The sequence below is a fragment of the Lactuca saligna genome, chromosome 2, assembly GCF_052625555.1.
Source record: "Lactuca saligna cultivar CGN05327 chromosome 2, ASM5262555v1, whole genome shotgun sequence".
NCBI lineage: Eukaryota > Viridiplantae > Streptophyta > Magnoliopsida > Asterales > Asteraceae > Lactuca > Lactuca saligna.
Window position 1 is genome coordinate 134,671,873 of NC_136418.1, and position 24,755 is coordinate 134,696,627.

The 24,755-nt window shown below is 33.7% G+C and overlaps 2 protein-coding genes across 3 annotated transcripts; one reads left to right on the plus strand and one right to left on the minus strand.

The window, feature by feature from the left end:
* Positions 1-851: 851 nt before the first annotated feature.
* LOC145031706 (cysteine-rich receptor-like protein kinase 2) lies at positions 852-4,630 on the minus strand. Of its 2 annotated transcripts, none has more exons than XM_078980310.1 (8): positions 4,063-4,630; positions 2,794-3,197; positions 2,549-2,674; positions 2,330-2,460; positions 2,051-2,261; positions 1,728-1,959; positions 1,472-1,625; positions 852-1,385 (listed from the first exon to the last, which is right to left on the minus strand). In XM_078980310.1, exons 1-8 carry the CDS (start codon positions 4,446-4,448, stop codon positions 1,074-1,076), a joined length of 1,956 nt encoding a protein of 651 aa, XP_078836436.1. In that variant the 5' UTR covers positions 4,449-4,630; the 3' UTR covers positions 852-1,073. The 2 variants fall into 2 exon arrangements, with proteins under 2 accessions (XP_078836436.1, XP_078836437.1); XM_078980311.1 differs by having other exon boundaries at positions 2,330-2,457; positions 4,063-4,621.
* An 8,311-nt stretch (positions 4,631-12,941) lies between these two features.
* LOC145030118 (uncharacterized) lies at positions 12,942-15,085 on the plus strand. The gene is made up of 4 exons (XM_078978539.1): positions 12,942-13,100; positions 13,193-13,200; positions 13,306-14,177; positions 15,066-15,085. The coding sequence occupies exons 1-4, from the start codon at positions 12,942-12,944 to the stop codon at positions 15,083-15,085; spliced, it is 1,059 nt and encodes a 352-aa protein (XP_078834665.1).
* The last annotated feature ends 9,670 nt before the right edge of the window (positions 15,086-24,755 follow it).

Below are 24,755 nucleotides of genomic sequence, written 5' to 3' on the forward strand. Positions count from 1 at the left end.
TATATATATATATATATATATATATATATATATATATATATATATATATATGCTCAGGTTCATTTGTGAAACCGTGAGACCAAATCTAAAAATATTTTTAAAATGCAAAAATCCAATTTTTTTTTTAAATATTATTTTCGGAACTTGAATTAACTAAAAAAAAAACAAATAATAAAAATAATAAAAAAAACCCTGTTTTTTTTTTTTAAAAAATATGTGAAATATTCTAATAGAATATTAAACTGACATATTCTAAATAACAATTTTAAAATGCAAAATAAATGGAAAAATCTAAAAAAAAAAATTAATATTATTTTCGGAACTTGAATTAACTAAAAAATTAAAAAAAAATCTTGTTTTTTTTAACAAATACGTGAAATGTTCTAATAGAATATCACATTGTACATATTCAAAAAAAATAATTTTAAAATTCAAAATAAATGGAAAAATTAAAAAAAATAATAATAATAATAAAATGCATCTCACGGTCTCACAAAATTAGACGGTCTCACATGAACTTATATATATATATATATATATATATATATATATATATATATATATATATATATATATATATATATATATATATATATATATATTATGACGATGGTTATATTTAACAACTGAGGATAAAAATCGCATCAAACCGAAATTACTGTTCATGGAAATGAAATGCAAAGTTGGATTAACATTGTAGTTTTACTATATCACATGCAAAAACCATTCATGTAATTCAATCAAAATTAAAACATTTAAATGTCAAGTTTGAAGTATAAGTGCATGAAAAATCACATCAATATCTCCTTTTGATGATAGACTTAATTAACTTATGGAATACGCCGAACCAAGGAAGAAAAAACTCCATAACAGTTTATTGATATGCGTTTACAGGAATCAAAGCATACGAAAGATCATAGCATGATCAAATTTTACATATGTTCGCAGATTCTACACATTTGCGTTTCCATTCCTAAATGAAAATTAGAGTACTAGCAATGAACGCATACACTTAAATCTCAAGGTAAACTTCATACTACTTCTGGATCCATATTGCCACATCAGTAATAAAATTAACGTCCTGTTAATTCGGTAATCGTGGCATCAGCATTGCTCATGGACAAAGTAGTGGATGTGGAGTTTTCAACTTGTATCCTTATATCGGTAAAATTCACATTTTGTCTACTTGGTGGGTTTTGCACCCGTGATCGATCACTTAGAAGCATCACCACTTCAGACATGGTTGGCCTTACAGAAACCGGTGACTGAGTGCACATTAGTGCTATTTCTATGACTTTCTTTATTTCTTCTTCTCTATATTCACTTGGGTCTAATGTCTCATCAACCAACTTCAAGTGCATGCGAGTTTCATACAGATTCCAAGCCTGTTATCATACATTAACTCGAGTTACTAGTTAAATCATTATCTTGATAAGTTAAGTAAACTTAAGTTAAATAGCTTCAAGCTTACGTGTTCTAGAAGGTACTGTTCTCCAGCTGATTCATTTGGGACATCTGTGCATCTTTTTCCGCTAATAATCTCAAGAACCACTATACCAAAGCTGTAGGTGTCAACCTTCTCTGACAACTGTCCGTGAATTGCATACTCTGGTGCTGTATAGCCCCTATAAGTAAATTAACAATTTGTTATTAATTAATATTCTCCTCTTCAATTCCTTAAACTATACGAAAGACGTATTTTTAAATATATCATATTAATTACTTACAAAGTTCCAGCAAATCTTGTGCTAATATGTGTCTGGTCTTCTGGTAGAAGCCTTGCCAATCCAAAATCAGCAATTTTGGGCTGAAAATCGTTGTCGAGTAAAATGTTGCTTGGTTTTATGTCTCTATGAATGATGGTTACATGGTATTGTTCGTGTAGATATGCTAGACCCCTAGCTGTGCCAAAAATAATATCATAACGTTGTTTCCAGCTAAGGTTCCCTTTTTTGTCACCTATATCACAAAAGGAGTGAAGAGAAGAAATTAAATAGAAGTTCACTTATTTATATACTTTCTAATCATTAGTAAATACCGATTTAATTACCGTATAGGTATTTTTCTAGACTTCCATTTGCCATGTACTCAAGAACTAGAAGTAATTCTGGTCCTTTGCTACAACATCCTAGAAGACGGATAAGATTTCGGTGATGAACATTACTAATAACCCGTACTTCACTCTCAAAATTGTCTTTTGCATTATTGGAACCTATGGCTAGTTTCTTCACTGCAACAATGTTTCCACCCTTCACGATTCCCTACATAATGTAACACACAATAATTAATGAACCAAAGAAAAAAAGTATGTTAAAATGAGTTAAAGTACCTTATACACATCTCCAAAGCCTCCTTCTCCAAGTTTATTATCCTCCCTAAAATCTTTGGTAGCTCTTTTGAGATCATTGTAGCTATACGCCATTGGGCCTTGCAATTCTGTTGCCCCATGTAAGTTACCTGCTAGTTTGGAAATTAAATAATGTCAGTTTAAAATCTATTACTGATCAAATTTAATAAAATTGTTTAGAATTAAATCGACAATTCATACTTCCTGGGGATGTTCTTTTCTTGGATCGACGATACCACAAAAGTATAAGTATTATTAACAAGATAATCAAACCAACTACACCTCCAACCACACCTCCGATAATGGCTCCCTTGTTGCTTGAACCTCCTGAAAATGGAAATATTATAAGAGAGCATGTTGATTCACTTGATATTGAGTTCCTTATTTTCAAAACTAATACAATATTTCAAGAAAACTATATATCATAGGGTTTTCAGAAGCTTTACCATCTCGTAAAAATGGCGTGATATCCATAATTGTATTGTTGGGGAAAAACGAAGAGGCTGAGTACCTCATAAAACACCCAGAATCAACACCTCTCCCATCAGTAACATCAGTTGCACAACTTTTTATATTAGCGTAAGCAACCTGTAAGCAATCACTACAACCCTTCGATGTTACAGTAGGGACACACTGGGCGATAGCATACGCAGTGCTTGTATTGGTGCCATTAACGGGTGATGTGGCCACAGCAAAGAAACCAGGTATTTTAGGTGTGGCGATAGAAAGATTAGATAATAATCCATCCACTGTGGTTTCAAAAACGCTTTGTCTTGATGAAGTACGATTACCACATAAGCCAACATTTCCGGGCAATGTTGTTTGATCGTAGAAAGAATTACTCTCGTACCTTAATCAAAAGAATAAATGTTATTTTCAGAGTTGTAGTCGATATTACAAGAAAATTTAAGGGTGATTTTTTGATATAAATTTAAAATGTAAGGTCTCAAGTGTCAGTAAATGAAAATCATGATATTAAAATGACGATTTTTAATGTGATTTTGATTAGGTATCTTTTTTCCATACCAACCCCACCAATTGTATATAAGTGGTAGCTATTTGTAGCCCTTCATTGAAATCTTATCTAAAAGCTTGATTAGGTGAAATTAACACCCAAAAATTCATCTATATAAGCATATAACATGGAAGTTTCAAACCATATTATGGTTCTATGAAGTTCTTTTTTCTTGTTACTAGCTTAATTCTTATTTGATATGTTATACTTTCATTTTCGCTGATAAATAAAAGCTTGTGATATCTGCTAGATAATATTGCCAAAAAAAAAAACAATAAAAAAACAGAAATTGTATAAAATAACAAATTTGGAAATTCAAGAGTGGAATAAATTTTTGGAAACCACTTAAATATATCTCCGTTTCTCCATTGGAAAACTATTTTCAAATCTAGTTAAATATATTATTTTGAGTAAGACTAGGAAAAAAAAATCATATTCAACAGCATGGATTGTTTATTCAACAAAATAATCGTAATCAATTCTGAGGAATAAAAATTGGTATTTTATTAGAGACAAAAACAGAATGTTGACTTTACTTCTATTTGATAGAATCAAACCAAGGAATCGGAAATCATTCAACGCAATACAGAGCTGTATAGTACAACCGCTCGTTGCATCATCATAGATATTTCCAGATTGGCTGCTCTTGCTTCATAGTCTATGTATTCACAATATGAATAAAGTAATATAAAATGTTCACCTGAGAAAGCAGCCGTCAAGCACAGCTCGGCCACCGTTGGCACCAGCGCAGTAACGTATTGACCTATCGGCAAAATCAAAACAAGCCACGCAGTCTCTCGTCGACATGTAGTTCCTGCACTGACCCATTACGTAAACTGACTCTGAATTTCTCATGTTCTCTGCGGTTGCAAAGTATGTGTTATTGTTCGATAATTGTCTTCGGACATCTTGGAAAGTAGAGTTAAGATTGGCGTAGAAATTTGGGAGGTTGGTGGCGTTGACTTGGCTGCAAGCTGTGATTAGTATGTTTGTTTGTGGTTGTGATGTCGCCGGAGTTGTGAGGAAGACCATGAACATAAAGGCAACCAACACCATCTGCCACCTATAGAACCACCACGTAGTCATGGCTTCTTCCTTGTTCTTGCCACAAACTGGATTTTAAATTCAGAATGCCTGCTTTTGATTTTTGGGGTAGTAATTATATAAAGAAGAAGAACTTGACCAAAGTCACCAAACCATTAACGATATCCTTTTCTATAATAATAATAATAATAATAATAATAATAAGGAATAATATTATTGTGTGCCTATCTGTGGAAAGGTGTGACTAGCTATGTAAGGAATATTTATCTATTCGTATGTAGGATATGTGTACGATGGGTTTGTCGTTTCATTCCCCAAGGGGTTTGGTTTCTCTCGAAGATGGAATTATGCTAAATATCTTGGAGCTTATAAGATCAATATGTATATCTTAGCTTAGTGCTCTAAACAATAGAAAATGATTGGTTAAACTCAGAGTTAGCCCTTAGGAGGTTCGGAGTGTGCGACTTTATAGGGCCGTGTTGTGAATAGGGTAGTGGATTTTTTTTTAAGTACTACAAGTATAGAATCGTCGGAAATTTTTGTTGAAAATCCGTCGCTAAATGCCCACAACAACAGATCATCGATGGAATTAACGAGGTACTTGGCCACAAATACAAGGAAGTTAGCGACGGAATCAACGACATACTAACTTGTCGCAAAACACTTTAGAATCCGTGGTTTCCATCGCAGTTATGTCTCTGATTATTTGTAAATGAACAATTTTTTTGTTTTTAATCATAGACACTAATATAATTAGAAATGGTTTATTAGGTGTCGAATCTTACCCTAATGTTGATGAATTTGGTTTATATATAAAACATTTATATTTAAGGGATAATTTTTATTATTTACACAACGCTTCAAAATCAATAGACGTGTAACGCCCCTTTTCTGGTACGCATCAGTTCAATTAATTTTAATTTTTGTAAAAAGCTACTCGATGAGTTAATAGCCCTAACTCGTCAAGTCTATGTCAGAAAGGACGCGGGGATTTAAACGGTCTACTCGATGAGTCCAAGCTTGAACTCGACGAGTAGGTCTAAGTGGAGGAAACCCTATTTTCGGGGTTTTGCACCGTATTTAAGCATCAAATATGGCCTCCATTCAAGCCTCCATCACCTCCAAAACCCTAACTTCGAAACCCTAATCATCCATAAGTGTTCTTGAGCTATTACTTGCCATTTGAGTGTTATTTAGTGCCTTTTGAAGCTTGTGGAAGAAGTAGAAGATTTGAGAATCAATAGGGAAGGAGTAGATCCATGAACTACACTCCATTTGCTAAATTCTCTGGTAATCATGTTTCCAACTTGATCATTCTTCTCTTAGATCTATTTGTTTCCCTTTTATGAAAGTTTTGGTTCAAGAACCTTGGTCCTTAGAGTTGGGACGTCCTAAGTGGCTTATATCTCAAATCTAGGAACTAGGAAGGGTTCCATGGCATAAAGGTGCAAACTTTATGACCATGGAAGCCACATACAAGCATGAGCAAGTTTATGGATTTTTTAGTTCTAAAAGACTATGCATGAGAGGAAAGCTCAGAACATTTATATGTCCAACAGATGTTAAAACCTAGATCTAGGTTTGTATTCGTGGATTTGAGATTCTATGGCCTTTCGGTCAAGATCCATGTCTAATAGGAATTAGGGTTTTGTCTAAGCCCTTTTAGAAGAGTTATGGACAGGTAAAGTTGGAGATTTTACCCTTAGAAAGGCCTTCTCAATGAACAAAGGAACTAAGAATCTTGAATTTAGAAGATAGGGACTTAATCTGTTAAGATGAGCAAACAGACAAAATGACTCGTTGAATCCGTAGGGGACTCGACAAGTCATCTCGTGTTGTCCTAATTTCAGTTAATAGAATTTGACGAGTCTATAGAGGGACTTGACGAGTGGATGAGCCAATTCATGACTGAATAGCTTGATAGAACTCGGCAAGTCAAAAGGTTGACTCGGCGAGTTGGTCAACCCAGGATGTTGAATTTGACCAGAGTGTTGACTTTGACCAGGAGTAAAATGGTCATTTTACCCTGTGAAGAGTTATTTGTTTTTTTATTAAGTTTTATGATGGAATTTATAGCCGAAGAGTCGCCAGAGCAGCAAACAGGGATTCCTCACTCTGGATTTCTGCAGCTAGTCATACGAGGTGAGTTTTCCTCTAGTAGGAATGGGTCAAAGGCACAAATACCGGCCCGTTTATGTATTTAGAGTATGTCGGGCTTTGGCCCGATGTCGGGGTTAGCCCGATAATTGCATGTTTCCGGATGTCGTTCTGATGCCGGGGCGGTCCCGAGAATAGTAGAAGTATGGTTAATGTCTTTATGATTCATGCATGTTATGTGATATGTGTTTCGTGGCAAGCCTGATGACAAGGCAAGCCCAATGCATGTTAGTTAGATGTTATATATTATGCTATTTGTTATGTGTTCCGGGGAAAGCCTGATGTCTGGGTAAGCCCGATGCATGATAGTTATATGACATATGTTATGTTTATGTGTATATGATATGTGATATGTTGTGTATATGTTGGGGCAAGCCCGATGTCGGGGTGAGCCCGATGTCAGACGTGGTCTGATGCCGGGGTGAGCCCGATGTCGGACAGGAGTCCGATGTCGAGTTCGTCCCGATGTAGCTGGGTGGTGTCCCATAGTTGTGTTATCTGTTATATGATATATCTGTATGGTATGTGGTAGTTTGGGGGAGCTCACTAAGCTTCGTGTTTACAGTTTTCAGTTTTGTTTCAGGTACTTCATCTAGCAAAGAGAAGAGTTCAGGATGATCACATAACACACACCACTGTTTTCTTGCCTTAGAGATTTACTCTGATATTTGATAATAGATTTTGATATGATGACAGATATTACTTTATTTTGAAATACATGGATTATGATTTTTATATGATGATGATGATATTTATGGTTTTATTAATCATTTAAAAACGAAATTTTTGGATTGTATTTTTGGGATGTTTCAAGTTGGTATTAAAGCCTTGGTTTGAGGGATTCGGGCACACTTTTGGGTGTGTGTGAACTCAAAATAAGGAATTAGTATAGAAATTTTCAAAAGGAAGATCAATTTTTGTAAGAAGGATTTTAAGGAAAGAAAAGAGTTTTTGAAAAAGAAAAAAGAATTTTGTAAACAAAAAGAAGTTTGAAAAAAGAAAAAGGGTGTGGTACATGCAATCAGCTGAGCTCAAGTAAGTACACCCAAATTATCCATAAAAGTTTATGTTATGATATGATTACCATCTTTATGAGAACTACATGCTAGATTAGGACTAAGGATCTAGGAAGGATGCCTTATGTGGCTCTTATATGCGTATCAACTTTATGAGAACTGCATGCTAGTACAGATTAGCCAGTATGATAACCGAGTAGTATATGCTTGAGTATGTGTACTCAATGCTTGCATGCTGCTTGCTTTGTGCTTTTAGGAGTTCTAGCTATCCTTTAATAACTAGTGAAAGAATATGTTAAGTTACATATCATGAGGATTAAATAATTTCAGAAGGTTAGGTTTAGCCTTATTTCGCAGCTCTTCTTTGAGTCTAACCGTTGTAGGGTAGAGCCTATCATTCGAAAATTATCTATTCTGAGTGATATGTAATAGTATTCGCAAGCTAGTTAGGGGAAGATAGCAAGGACTTCTTATGCAGCTGATGGCGGAGAGTGGATTGGTGATTACCCTAAGGAAAGCCTAGGATAAGAGTAGTGTGTGAAACATTAGTAGTACAAGGGATTTGGTGAAGTCAAGGAACATCTTGAAGAAAGTACGGATAGATGTATAAGGTAGTATGGGCTGGTACTACTGAAAGCAGAAGATCCGTACTTGAGTCAAGGAAGGCTGAGATGAATCTAGGGAACTTGTAGTGTATGTGATCTCTCGAGTTGTGTTAGTCTTCTAACATTTGTTATGACGTGTTTTTCAGAATGGTGGTTTTACGCCCTAGACCAGCAGTTGGCAGTTCAGTGAGGGATCAGGCTTAGGATCTGGACCTGAGCAGCTAGACGAGTAGACTAGGAAGTTCATTTCCTCAGAGATCACGTGTAGCATACTAGACCAGACTCTTTTGATCTTTGGCAAGATCAAAGACAGCACTCTTGAGCTTTTGTACGAGAGAGTGGGAGCTTTCTGCACTGAGGTAGCCGCCATGATAGGGTCGCACACGTTGACTTTCACGGAGTTCAGAGCTTGTGGAGCTCCTGACTACCATAGGGTTAGGGACCCCATCGCGAGCACCAGATGGTTGGCGGATGTCGCCAACGCTTTCCGTACTAGCAGATGTCTCGAGGGGGACATGGTCAGACTTGTGTCTTGTCTTCTGAAGGACAGGGCACATGAATGGTGAGAGGAAGTCGGACATAGCATGGGTGATGATGCAACTCTTGATTCCATGACATGGAGTGACTTTACGACTCGGTTTAGTGTCGAGTTTGCGCCTGTGATAGAGGTGCAACAGCTGGCCAGAGAGTTTCATGATCTTGAGTAGACGACAGAGATAGTGGCAGAGATCACCACGAAGTTTACGGAAAGGGCCCTTCTTGTTCTGCATTATGTGGCGGACGAGGAGATGAAAAAGGCCCGATATCATGAGATGTTGTGGAGTGATATATGTCAGTTTGTGAGTCGCTCCAACTGTAATACATTGGGGGACATGATTGCTACAGCTAGAGAGAGAGTTGGATTTAGATATGGAGAGAAAGAGGAAACCTGAGGGGGGTCAGTCAGGGGGTTCGGGCAAGAAGCCCAAGGTATCAGATTAGACATCCCAGAGCTAGTACAACCACGGTCGTTGTGGTAAATGCGGCAAGATGCACGAAGGAACATTCAAGGCGGGGAGTTCGGGCTGCTACAAGAATTGTCGAATTGGTCATATGAGCCAAGATTGCATAGCCACTACTACCACCACGAAAAAATCAGATCTGATTTGCTTTCAGTACAATCAGAGGGGACACAAGCGATCCTAGTGCTCGAGTCTAGCAGCACTAGCGAAGGTGGCAGCACCTTCTCCTACCATATTAATGATTACAGATGGTCGGCAGGGCCGGGCTGAGGCGCCTATTGCGTGGAGTAGGGCTTTTCAGCTTACTACATGTTATATATATTTATAGTGTAATATTCTATTAGAATATGTTATATATATTTAAAAAATGATATTTTTTTTTTAGTTTTTTTGATTAATTAAACAACGAACACATTATTTAAAAAAAATCAATATATATATATATATATATATATATATATATATATATATATATATATATATATATATATATATATCACTTGAGATTCACTTGAGATTAAAAATAAAAGTAGAGATTTTGAGATTAAACCTCAGTCAGATATTTCTATATATATATATTCTAGGTTAAAACTAATGGAACCCAAGGGTGATAAATTTAAATAGAAATAAAAAATTGATTATATAATAAAATAATATATCACAAATTTAGAAAAACTTATGAATTGTAATATTGTATGTTTTTTTTTAATAACTTTGTAATTTGTAAGTATTTAATTACATATGCAAATCCACTTATTTTATAAAAATCATGAGGTTGTATAATGCAACATATTATTTACGTGAAACAACTTATAATTAATAAATTTAAACCCGTGAAAAGCATGGTTGAAAAGGAAAAACAATATGCATAACTTGTGTACTATATGTTATTAAGGTAAAACAACTTTAAAACATTCATTATGTTTGACAAATATTTTTTTTACCCTTTTGAATATTTCTCATTAATACTATGTTTTGTCCAATATATTAAAATATTAGAAACCTAAAGAACTTATTCTTCTTTTGTCAAGTTGAAGAAAAAAATATTTTTTAACTATATTTTTAATAAAGTGGGTAATTAAAATATTTTTTTTAGCATAATGAAAATATTTTTAACTTATTTTTGGTGATTGAAAATATTTTAACTAACATAGCATGAGAGTAGTTTCTTTCTTATTGAAATGTTTACATCAAATAAATCAAACTATTGTCCTTCTATGAATATACAAAAATGAAACATACTTCATATACAAAAATCAAACATACTTCATATAACTAATTGTTTAATACAATAAATAAGTTTGGTAAACTAATTAGTTTTTGGCAATTATACAAGTAACAATAAAGTAATTATTCAATTTCTTTTTCATCTTTCTCTTTTTCTTTTCTTGTTTACAGATGAATATAAAAATAATAAATATTTTTTAGATAATCAATTGTTTAATAATAATTAACTGCTAAACCTTTATATATAGTATTTTAGGCAGTTAGTATAACTAACAATCAACTATTACCACAACTAATATCAACAAAATACTTAACCAGATGTCAAAACTTAAAATTAATATGTAAAAAATCAAGTATGAATTCTAATTACAAACAAATTTAAAGAAATGCTCATCAGAACAATCAAGAAAAAAGTAACATATAAATCAAAGGAGCACATGATCTGTGAGACTATTTACTTGTACAATTGATTAATAATTTGTATTGATCAAATACAAAACAAAAGAAATCATATTTTATCTAGATTTAAACTCATGGCAACCACGATTGGAAAAAGAAAATATGAATTGCAACTTAATAAAAATAAAAATTAATTGGAAGTATAATATTAAACACTTTAAAAAAAGATTTGGAAGTATAATGCTAAAATGAGATTTTTTTTTCAAAGTAGATTGTTGAAATACATAGAATTTCAATCTACAGATGCTGAAAAAATACAAATTAAATCATAACAAGTTGGGAGTATAGATATTTACAACGTCGGGCAACGTGTAATCTTACCTTCTTCATTTACCGGTGGTGCACGCTATATGATGCAAAACTATTTGGATGCCATGTCGCTCTGTAAACAGTTTGGATATCCTGCTTTTTTGATAAAATTTACTTGTAATCCAAAATGGCCGGAACTTCAAAGGTTCCTTAATGACACTCCACTTCATCCAAAAGATAGACCATATATATTATGTGGGCTATTTAAGATCAAGTTGGATGCATTTATTAAAGATTTAAGGGAAAATGAAATTTTCGGCAAGGTTCAAGTAGGTATTACAATTTATATTTTAACGTGTATATATATATACACACACACACACACACACACACACAAATTTTAGTTGCTAACTTATATCTTATTTGTATATTTTGCATGTAGTGGTTTATACAATTGAATTTCAAAAAAAGAGGTTTACCTCATAGTCATGTATGTCTGTTTATGCATGTTAAATGCAAGCTTCCAACAGTTGAAGATATCGATCCCATTATTTCTGCTGAGATTCCAAATATCGATGATGATCCAGAATTGCCCATGCATGGTCGACAGAAAGTGTTCTAAAAACTTTCCAAAGCAATTTTGTGATCATACTACAGTTGATTCAAATGGTTTTCCCTTATATCGGAGAAGAAATGATGGACATTTTGTACAAAAATCTGCTGTTTAGTTAGATAACAGAAATGTTGTTCCATACAACAAATATCTGTTGAAAAGATATTAGGCACACAATCATGTTGAATGGTGCAATCGGGGATCTTCCATAAAGTATTTGTTTAAATATATAAACAAGGGTCCTGATAGAGCTACTATATCTATGGTGCCAAGCAATAATGATTCTGATAACAATAATTCAGTGGATGAAATTAAAGAATACTATGATTGTAGCTATATTTCTGCATGTGAAGCATCATGGCGGATTTTTAAATACGATGTTCATTATAGATATCCTGCTATGATTAGACTACCTTTTCATCTTCTCAATCAGCAACAAGTTGTATATGAGGCAGACGATGACATTGAAGATGTTCTTGACCGAACTTCTGTTGCTTCTTCAATGTTCACATCTTGAATGAACTGTAATGAAATCAATAAAGAAGCACAAAAACAGACATATGTTGAATTTCCTACAAAGTTTGTTTGGCATCGTAAAGATCTTATTTGGAAGCCAAGGAAAGTTGGATATGCAGTTGGTAGAATTCACTATGTTTCACCTAAACTCGGAGAAGCATATTTCCTAAGAATTCTTTTAAATAAAGTGAAAGGTCCTAAATCATTTCGCACAGTCAATGGTGAACTATGTTCTTCTTTTAAAGATTTATGTTATACTCTTGGCCTTTTAGATGGTGACAAAGAATTCATCGATGCAATAAAGGAAGCAAGTCTTTCTGGATCTGGTTTTTATCTACGGTTCTTATTTGCTACGATGCTATTGTCCAATACTTTGTGTAAACCAGAGATAGTTTGGCAAAAAACTTGGGAAAACCTATCAGATGGAATTCTTTACAATCAACAACAGAGATTAAAGTCTCCAGGTAATATAACTTTATCTTATTATTGTTAAAAGATTATCATATACAATTTTAGTATAAATCCAGTTATATTTTACATCATAATAACTTATTTTTTTTATACCTTCTAATTAATAAATTATTTTTCGTATAGGTTTATCACTAAACGAAGATCAACTTAAAAACTTGACTTTGTTTGAGATAGAACAAATTTTACTCAGTAACGATTCCAATCCTTAACACTATGGAAAGATGCCTTACCTAGATGCTGATTTTGTTTCATCTTCAAACAATCATCTTATTACTGAGGAGCTAGATTATGACATACCAAATTTAAAGAACGAGTTTGATCGGTTGTTTGTTGCATTAACAAACAAGGAACGAGACATTTTTCTTGATATCATGGATGCAGTTAAACATAATAGGGGAGGTGTATTCTTTGTTTCTGGTTATGGTTGAACTGGTAAGACATTTCATTGAAAATCAATTTCTATAGCAATTAGAGGTCAAGGTGAGATTGTTTTAGTGGGATAGCTTCATTATTATTGACTGGAGGCAAGACAACACACTCTCGGTTTATAATTCCCATAAATCTTACCGAGGATTCTTTTTGTAGAATAAATCCAAAGACTGATCTTTCCAGTTTAGTAAGAAAAACCTCATTGATCATTTGGGATGAAGCACCCATGGTTCACAAACATGCATTCAAAGCTTTAGATCGAACTCTTAAGGATATATTAAAGTGTGTCAATCCTACGAATTCAAATATTCCATTTGGAGGGAAAGTGATTGTCTTTGGAGGTGATTTCAGACAAATTCTACCTGTTGTTCCAGGTGGCAGTAGACAAAACATTGTTAATGCTTCTTTAAGTTCTTCTTATTTATGGCAACAATGCCAAGTTCATAAATTAACCAAAAACATGAGGTTAACAGTTGGAAGCGATCCATCTTCTATTAAACAAATAAGGGATTTTGCAACATGGCTTTTAGACATAGGAGAAGGTAATCTTGGTGGTTCGAATGACGGTGAAGCAATTGTTGATATTCCAGAAGATATTCTCATTACTAATCCACATGATCCTATAGGTTCATTAATTAGTTTTGTATATCCTTCTATACTGGAAAACTTCAACATTCCTGATTATTTTCAAGAAAAAGCAATAATTGCTCCCAAGAATGAAGTTGTCCAAGAAATAAACGATCGTTTGTTGTCATTGTTTCTAGGAGAACCAACTGAATACTTAAGTTCAGATAGCCTATGCCAATCCGAGTTTCTTCATGATAAGTTTGATACAAATTTATACTCGCCTGATGTTTTAAATGGTCTCAAAGTCTCAGGTCTGCCAAACCATAAGCTCATTTTAAAAATCGGTGTTCCAGTTATGTTATTGAGAAACATTGATCAGAAAAATGGCTTATGTAATGGGACTAGACTACAGGTTATATCTTTGGGAAAATGTGTTATCGAGGTAGTTATCTTAACTGAAAGTAATATTGGAAAACGGACTTTTATTCCAAGAATGTCTTTAATGATGGCTTTTAGCCATAAGAACATCCTATGTGCTCATGCAAACCCTAATGCTTGGATCTAGGTTTCTCTATTGTACATGCTATTCATCCAAGACTTTAAACCCTAAATCTAGCATATGATAATCAATATTAACATAATAATGGGTTTAAGATATTACCTTGATTGTTATGTAGCAATAACAATCTCAAATCCTCCTTGTAATGACTTTAGAAAGCTTAGAGTCACAAATGTCACTCCTCTAATGGATCACAAACACCAAGAGCAAGAGGATGAAGAATAAGGAGAGAGGAGGCTGCCCAAAACGTGTAGAAACCCTAGGGAACAAGTTCACCACGTTTTTGGGGCTTAAGGGTTCTTTAAATAGTGAGACTATTAGGGTTATCTAACAAGGGAACCCTAATTTGGATGCTTAGGCCCTAAGCAACCCATGGACTCCCTCCTTAGAGGCCTTGGACGATTTCTAATGGGTTTTCCCATAGAATTCGTCCACCCCTCTAATATGGAGTTCATTAGCCCAATATTAAACTATCATACAATAGACAGTTTTAGTCCCCTACGTTTGATTAATGTCTTTTAGCCACAAACTTAATTCTTATTAATTCTTGACTAATATTAATTAAACAATATGATTTCTCCTTTAATATATTATTCTCATAATATATTAATAAATCATATTTAATCCTTTCTCTCCATAATTCATCCTATCAAGTTGCTTTGGTGAAGGCAACCCAAAAGGACCATGCACCATCGGGTCAAATACATACCAAAATAGTTATGGACTTAGACACTAATCCAATAGTCTCCCACTTGGATAAGTCTAATAACTATTATGCATATGACTTCAGATCCTGATTTGCAATCGTAACTTTCCAAAGCCGCCGTCAACTCTGATCTTATCAGATACGCGTGTTCTTTAGATAAGGGGTCATATATTCCTCCATTCTAGACATTGTATAGATATGAGACATGAACTTAATCATTCCCTCTATACTATTTCCCGACTTCCGATTTATGACAACTGACAACAGACTACAATTGAACACATCAATTTAGTCTCGGCTTGGCCAAGTGCTTAGGTGCCATCACTAAATCATCGAGGGGCCCACAAATATCGCTTTTATCCTACTTTTGATAAAAGGAACGGATAAACGTTAACTCAATGCTTTCTTGCACTTACTTACCGAATTACACACAACAATATGTTTTATAACACCAACTTACTGGTGCGTTTATATATTATCAATGTGCAACCGACTCGCAAGATACAACTCACACATCTCGGTTTCAAGAATATAAGATGTTATCGTCTCACTAATCACTCGTGATAAAAATCCATGAAGTGATCAAAGTGAGTGTGGGTTTAATCTAATGCTCAAATCATATTCATAAGCACTCATGGATGTTGCAGCAAACAATTGCTTATGTCTAATACACTTTAGACAATCCACACACCAATTCACGACAGTTTTCATTCATACCTACTTCCAACATATGAACGACTGTGGTCCGTTCGAATAATTTGACTGTTATGAACCAATTAAATTATTCAGGAAGTCAAAACATGCAAAGTGAAACACAATAATAATACTAATCCCATATGGCCTTAAACCTTTGAGTATAAATAAAACACCTTTTATCTATCACCATATTGGTTACTCATTATTTGTTGTTTCGGGTAATCAACTTCTTACTTGAATTATAACTATACTTGTCCCATGCTCTTAGCATGCACACAATGTTTTCCTATGGTCCTTACTTTGTGAAATAGGTCAAATGAACACATTTCCAATCACACTCATTTCACAACTCCCAATTCCTATCACAAGTGTAAGAATATCAAATTCTTGCTACTTATAGAATATGCTAGATTCTAACATTTTATGCAATGATCCTTTTGTAATGTCACTGCACTAAGGTCACAATGACTATTGCCAATGAATTACAAAACTCTCTATCAGAAATTGTTACAAGACAATTTCATAGATGTGATGTCTCTCACTCAAAGTACATTCCTTTGAACATCCTTTTGCATAAAAGTTTCTAATCTAGACATAGATTCTCAATATCCAACTCCCAATATGGAAACCTTTCCATACTTACCATATCACAACTCATTCTTAATAGAATCTTATCTATTCATAATAATGTTGATATGCTCCATCCAATATCATACTTCCAACTACTCACAAGCGACCAATCCTCAGCGAGCTTTGGATTGTCCTTTGATAGTTGTTTAATTATCTTAGTCAAACCCGATTCTAGTCCTTTTTCCGTCTAAATGCGCTAGACATTTGGAAAATTTTAGAATGGTCAAATATTATAGCATTTCCAATCGATCCTATACCCGAAGCGTATGTGACACGATGCATAATGTCTTACATAAAGATACGATACTTTATGAATCTTTTGTCATAATATTTTATGTGTCACGTTCTTACAATTCGAACTATGAAGAGGGATATCATAATCATAATCGAAATTTAAGAACACACTATGTATCCTTTGACTAAATTTATTAACATTCCACAACCTAAGCCTTTAGATTTGAAATGAAGCATAATATTCTCTCCCTTAATTATAGCAAAACAACTTTTCAACCCTTACGACTTTGCAAAGTATAACTCTTGTTTGCTATAATTAATATTGCTAACTTGCAATACTTGTTTTAATAATCATGCCAGCACAACTTTTATGCTCCCACTATGATGATGATTATTATCATATAAGCATAACTCTTATGCTCCCACTAGCTTTGACATGTTTTAGAAAACAACTGAACTTTCAGAAAAACAATACCTATTGAATTTCTTATGTTCATATTTCTAATACTTAATGCTTTGATAATCTTTTATCTAAGCTTCTTAATCTCATACACCTTTATCCAAGATAGCTCATATGTGTGTCTTAAGCAATTCAGACTAATTGCCAAATCTCACAATTCGAATTATGGAAAGGGATACCCTAGCCATAATCAAATTTGAGAATACAATTTTACAATCTCTATCTTCTTAAAATCTCTCTTAGTGAAAGCACTTTCTCACATTCATCTTCATGAAGGAGAAAATCTTATGACACTTAGATTTTAATGGTGTATGTGTTCCTATCCATGCGAATTGTCAAAACCAAAGTTTGCAACAAATCCAAATGCTTATGAACGGAACTTTCTCAATCTTGATCTCTTGCCTTATGGTAACATGGCTGCCCACCATGTCTTCCAAGTAGTTAAGCAACTCACCCTATCTTATCAATGTACTTTTCATTGATCAAGATGCTTGCCTTTTATGGGTTCAAATGAGAACTCATAGAACTTACATGCATAATTAACTCAATTGGAACGGCACAGAAACAAGATAATGTCAACACGATAGGTTGTAAACCTCAAGTCGTGTGCTAGTGTTGATCGATAAGGTTTATTCTTGATTAGTTCTTGAAACTTTTCAGGATCATTAAGACTCCCACTGACTCCTTGACATATAAGATTCTTTTGTCAATGAACATATCTTGACAAACGAATATTCAAGAGTTAGTGTAGCTTTTATCAAGACAGAACACTTCATAAAATTGGTCCTAGTTGGTCTTTGTCTTATCCAAGACATCACAACTTTCCACATTTGATGAATGTTATCAACCTTCCTAATACTTGTCACTCAATGTCACAATCTTAACTCTAAGATTTGGTTTTGGAACGAAGTATGATTGACTTCTTGATTTAACCATTTCTTCAATTCTTGATTCCTCTTCTTAGACATACAAAGACTCATGTGACATCCCCAATTTCACGGCCAGAAAAGACCGATTTGTTTATGCTTTGTTTTATAAAATCAGAGTAATCTTTTGATTAAAAGAGTTGCGGAATTTGTTCCCAAAATAAAATATGATAAAATTTATCAAAACATTTCTCAAAGAGAATGTATTTTCATTAAATAATAAAACCTTGGGATGTCATGTTCGATACAGACCAAAAGCATAAACAATATAAAATAAACCTTACAACAGTTATTTATAACTACTGATCTATAATCCAAAATCTCTCGTCAAGTCCACCAACTTATACTCTTGTACCATCACCTGTAATGTAAAGAAAACTGAGTGAGTCAGGCTTGGGAGCCTGGTGAGCATATAGGGTTTTCAACCCACAATAATACATTTATTATATTCAATTATCAAACAATCAACCCAAATACCCATCCCCGTATCTCCTATATTTTCTCAAGGGTTGACCCTAAAAATCCATTATCCTTCATTCATTCGTCCCTAAGGATTTACCTAAGGAATTAGCACAAGGTCTATTTGCTACCACGGTTTATACAACAGGCACTACGTCACATAGTCACCAGGTTTCATACACTAGGCACTACGTCTCATAGTCACCAAGGTTTACACAAAAGGCACGAAGGCACATCATCACTAAGGTTTATCAAACAGGCACGAAGTCGCATCGTCACCAAAGCTTTACTTAATAGGCACGAAGTCACATCGTCACCAGCTATTCCATCTACCCTTGTTCTACCCAACATTTTTGTAGATATAAATACAAGCACAATTTAAATCATTTAACACCCGTATAAAAACATCAATTCCAAGCCCATCTCAAATAGACAAATAATATATAACGCATAGCACTTATTTCATAGCTAATACTTTATATTTATGTGTTAAAAGAAAGTAACTACACACTCACTTGATCAGAAGATGATCGGACAGCACTATGGCTTGTAGAGGTAGTAATCCTCAGCAGATTTGGAAGATCTCTACAAAAATCGAACTGCTCGCGGACAGAGCTTCAGCTCGGAAATCGCACTTCTCGGGATCTTCGGGGCTTGGAAACTTGCTTCGAGGCTCGGGAATATTACTGGGGCTTCGGGGTACTTCTGGCACGCAAATCGATGCAAAACGGGAGAGAGAAGAGAGAAAAATAGCAAAAGAACTCGGCAGCCTCGCATCCTATTTATAGGAGGCTGAAGCCCCGGAGTACGCGGGGCGTACTGCAGTACGCGGGGGGTACTGCCTCCGAAACATCACTGCATGCGTCATCCGAAGAACTCGAGTGCGAATTTCAACATACCACGGAGTACGCGGGGCATACACGAGTACACGGGGCGTACTTCGGATGAGTCCGGTGACTCCTCTTCGGATAATGCCGGATTTAATAATTAAATTTAATTATTAATTATTTAATAAGCTTCGAAAATTCATATCTTCTTCATACAAACTCCATTTTCGACGTTCTTTATATCCACACGAATGTGAGACTACGCTCTACAACTTTCGTTTAGACTCCGTCGGCTAATTTTAAATTTATTTTTATTATTTATTTTTAGTAGGCCGAGACAGGAAAACTCTATTATAAAATCATAACTTCTTCATCCGACGTCCGTTTTCTCTTATCTTTTTATCGTTTTACTACAATTAATGAGATCTTCGATTCTCATTTAGATGGTTTCGGCTAAAAACCGCTCGGTCTTAAATCGAGTATCCGGGCTGCATATCGCTAAGTTGAAACTTCAACAGGTCATAACTTCTTCGTTATAACTCGGATTTCGGCGTTTTTTATATGTACGGAATCCTTGTAGCATATACTACAACTTAGTTAAGATTATTCAGTCTAAATAATATTTTATCAAAAAGTCATTTTTGACGCTTATCGTCTCTAAATTGACTAGCCATGATCTACGGGCGTTACAAATCACTCAGAGGATCAATTGAGATATGGTTCTTAATCATTAAGACCTTATCATAAAACATAATAAAAGGTACTCTCCCTTCTTCTTAGAATGGAGAAACTTTTATCTTTCTACCTACTTGATTTTTCTTATTCGTTCTGCTATTGATTTAAACTCTTTCAAATCAAGTCGGAATTACACTTAATCTTATAAGCATAATCATATCCACTAAACCTTTAGTAAATCATGACGAATATCTTTGTAACTCTTGTGGTGGACTTGATCAACACACAACCTTGTGTACTTGATCTCTTAGTCCTTCACTTGACACTTTGTCAACGAATTAGTCTAATTTCCAAATATGAAACTTCTCATTCATCATGCAATACTTGTTGTATGATTCCAAATCTCTATCAAATTGAAACTTGGGTGATGAGAAACTTTCCCTATTTGGTAAATTCTTGACCTTTCCACAAATAACATAATTAAGAATCACATCCATTCGTTGTAGAAATATGCAAACATCAATTTTTCATAACGATTTCATTGCAAGGAAATAAATAAATAAATAAGTCAAACCAAAATTTATTTTATTCATAAAAACAGCGGAAAACATTTGTCCTTACAATGCAAAATCAACTAAAAGACTATGTAATCAAATATATCTAACAAATCTATCATAACTTTCTAAGCTCAAAATCTAATCTTCGAATCCATGTGATCGAAATTCATTTCTTCGTGATTAGACTCATCTTGCCCTTTCATCAAGCTTCCTCTCTTTTCACTGATCCTACAAAACATTCAAATGCAATCTTATCACATAATATATTAAGAATCAACGAATAGGAACTTAATGGAGTTAGATATTGGATTTTACCTGAAGCACAGCCATACTCTTTGACTCTCCCATCTTCTGCACTCTTCAGGCTCTTAGGGAAAACTTGTATCCAACGCCCTTTCTCTTGGCAGCAAACGCAGGTCGGTTCTCCTAGAACGTCCTCGGAAGCATGGTTGGTTGACTTTCCCAACAAATACGCTCCATTGCTTTGCCAAATCATTTCTGATTCAGCAGCAATCAGCATGTAAGTTAGGTCAATAAGGTTTGCGTCATGATCCATCATATAATACTTTCTTTTGAACTCATTATATGATTCAGGGAGTGACTGCAGAACCCAGTCTACAACCAACTTATCAGGGAATGATGTACCCAACATTATCAACCTATCAACGTGTGATTTCATTCCTAGACCGTGGGCACACACGGGTTTACCATCTTCATGTTTCATTTCCAATAGGGATTTAGTGACATTGAACCTTTCAATTCTTTGATCTTGTGGGTTAGGGAGAATAATTGGAGGAGGAGGAAGTGAAATCAAACTAGTCCACCTAGATTCTTCACTTGAATAGTGGAACAACTTATTTTCAGTAGGAACACCTTTTCCTTGAAATTTGGGAAGACCATGATTGTCATACTTTGACATCTACAAAACGGGAGAAAACAAATTTAAGTTAGTTGATTGATTGAGTCCTTAATAAATCATCCAAATGAGATATTAAGGCTAGGACCCAACACAATACTCTACAACTTAGGAGAGGGATGCCGTAACCCAAATTGCAGAACATTTGAAGGTAAGTGAATGACGATTCACTAATTTCCACCATGAAAACGAAAAACAGATTAAGTTTTAAATGCTTTGAAAACTCCTAGATCCTTTGAGATTCATTGAAGTTTTCAATGGCATGTTTGAATCTCGATATGCCCCTCGATTTGTGACTGGGATGCCGAGGATCACAAAACAGGGTGTGAATAACCATGCAAACTTACATGGCGCCCCCACATGTTACAGTCACCTATTCGATGTACCGGCTAACCACACACGCTCCACTGAACTATGACAAACATTGAGTCACCATTTGCTACCTTTGTTTAGACCCATTTAGTGTGCCGGTTAACCACACATGCTCCACTAACGTCTTCGCAAGGGCACAAAGTGTAATTTCATGGAATTGCATCAATTCACTTTTGCCTAATGTAACTAACATTGGGAATTTGTAAAAGCAATTAGTTACTTTTGTATTTCATTATACTTATAATGGAAGGTTTCTGTCCTATCTTACCCGTTCGGCTAATGACCCTCCACTAGTCAAGAGTGCGGTGGGTAAGAGTGGATACCCATTCAATCGCCATTTTATAGGAAATTTCCTCAAACACCCCTTATAGACCAGCTTCGTGAATGAAGCCTACTAATAGTAAGACTTGACACTTTACTCATATATATAATATTAGACTTTTAATGATATATATAGTATAGGGTGTATTTTATACTTTTAAAATACTAGGTGTTCTAATTTAATAATTATACTTTTAATTTAATTAAATTGTACACCAAAACTTTATGGATTTACTAAGTCTCTTTTAATTATACATTTTAATTAATTAATAAAACCATAAGAGTGCAATTTGAACTTTTCAAACCTATACTAGGGTTTTAGAAATTAATATTTCTAAATTAAACTTTTAATCAACTTTTAAATTCCAAAACTTGAGGGCAAGTTTTGAAACATTTCAAATCATTAGGGTTTAGAATTTAAATATTTCAAAATCAACCCTTTTAATCAAAAATTCAAATTCCAAAACTTGAGGGCAAATTTTGAAACCTTTCAAAACTATTAGATCAAAATACAAATAAGGCAATTAAACAATAGAAAACAATCAAGTCTCTGATACCACTAATGGGTTTTAGCCATAAGAACATCCTATGTGCTTATACAAACCCTAATGCTTGGATCTAGGTTTCTCTATTGTACATGCTATTCATCCAAGACTTTAAACCCTAAATCTAGCATATGATAATCAATATTAACATAATAATGGGTTTAAGATATTACCTTGATTGTTATGTAGCAATAACAATCTCAAATCCTCCTTGCAATGACTTTAGAAAGCTTAGGGTCACAAATATCACTCCTCTAATGGCTCACAAACACCAAGAGCAAGAGGATGAAGAATAAGGAGAGAGGAGGCTTCCCAAAACGTGTAGAAACCCTAAGGAACAAGTTCACCACGTTTTTGGGGCTTAAGGGTTCTTTAAATAGTGAGACTATTAGGGTTATCTAACAAGGAAACCCTAATTTGGATGCTTACGCCCTAAGCAACCCATGGACTCCCTCCTTAGAGGCCTTGGACGATTTCTAATGGGTTTCCCCATAGAATTCGTCCACTCCTCTAATATGGAGTTCATTAGTCCAATATTAAACTATCATACAATTGATAGTTTTAGTCCTTTAAGTTTGATTAATGTCTTTTAGCCACAAACTTAATTCTTATTAATTCTTGACTAATATTAATTAAACAATATGATTTCTCCTTTAATATATTATTCTCATAATATATTAATAAATCATATTTAATCCTTTCTCTCCATAATTCATTCTATCAAGTTGCTTTGGTGAAGACAACCCAAAATAACCATGCACCATCGAGTCAAATACATACCAAAATAGTTATGGACTTAGACACTAATCCAACATTTAACTCCTTCTGAAGACAAGATCCCTTTCAAATTCCAAAGAAGACAATTTCCATTAGCTGTATCTTTTGCAATGAGAATTAATAAGAGCCAATGACAGTCTTTATCGAAAGTTGGTTTGTTTCTAAAGGATTCTGTTTTTTACACATGGTCAATTGTATGTTGCTTTATCCAGAGTTTAAAGTAGACAAGGATTAAGATTGTTGATTGTAGATAAACATGGTAGACTAACAAATAAAACGTCAAATGTTGTGTATAATGAAATTTTTAGAAATTTGTAAAATAGTTTGTACAATTTTATTTTTTATATGAATTTCAGTATTTGTTTTAGTTATAATTATATTTCATTTTATAAAATTATAATTTTTTTGCATATCCACAAATACAAAATACCAATTGCATATTCAAATCACAAAAAGCTCGTAATTTCAACTAATGGTTATGTCATTATCATATTACTCGAAACATATACACTTTAATTTGTAAAGATTTTATCATCTATTATCACTATAAATTTCAAATAAATAAGTTATAATTCAATTAAAAAATATATTTTAATTTCTAACCCGTGGTGCCCACGAGTTATAACCTACTATATATATATATATATATATATATCATTTTTTGTTTATTTAGACATTAATTAAACATCATAAAGACATAAACCACAATTGTTTTCTATTTCATTCGGCCCAATTATGAGAGATATACTAGGATTATTATTATTATTATTATTATTATTATTATTATTATTATTATTTTGGAACTACAAATTAAATCTACTCCTACACTATTTCTAAATCTCTATCCATGTTTATCACGAAACTTAAACCCTCAACTTCAATGAGAAGGGTAACACCAGATATCGTTGGGCTAAAAACCCTTTGGTAAGAGATATATACTAAGTCATCCCAAAAAATTATTTTTAAATATTAAGTATTTATAATAAAAAACCTCAAAAACTATTTTAAAGTAAAACACATAAGCAAGTCATTAAATTAATTACATTCAAACCTCTAATTTTATCTATGTATTATATTAATAAAAAAAGTATTAAAAATATTAAATAATAAATATTTTTTGGATATATATCAGGATATAATTAAAAAAATAATTACTGCAAAACATTATATAATTAAAAAAATAATAATAAAAATACTATTCGTTCCGGAATCAGAATAATCGATCTGATAAATAATTTTTTAGACTTCCATATTTTTAAATACCCTAATTAAATTTACAGTAATAATTTGTATCGTCGCCCCTGGGAGAAGTTAAGGAAGAATACAGGAACAGAATATATATATCCCCCGCCAACCATTATTGAATGCCTTTACAGGTA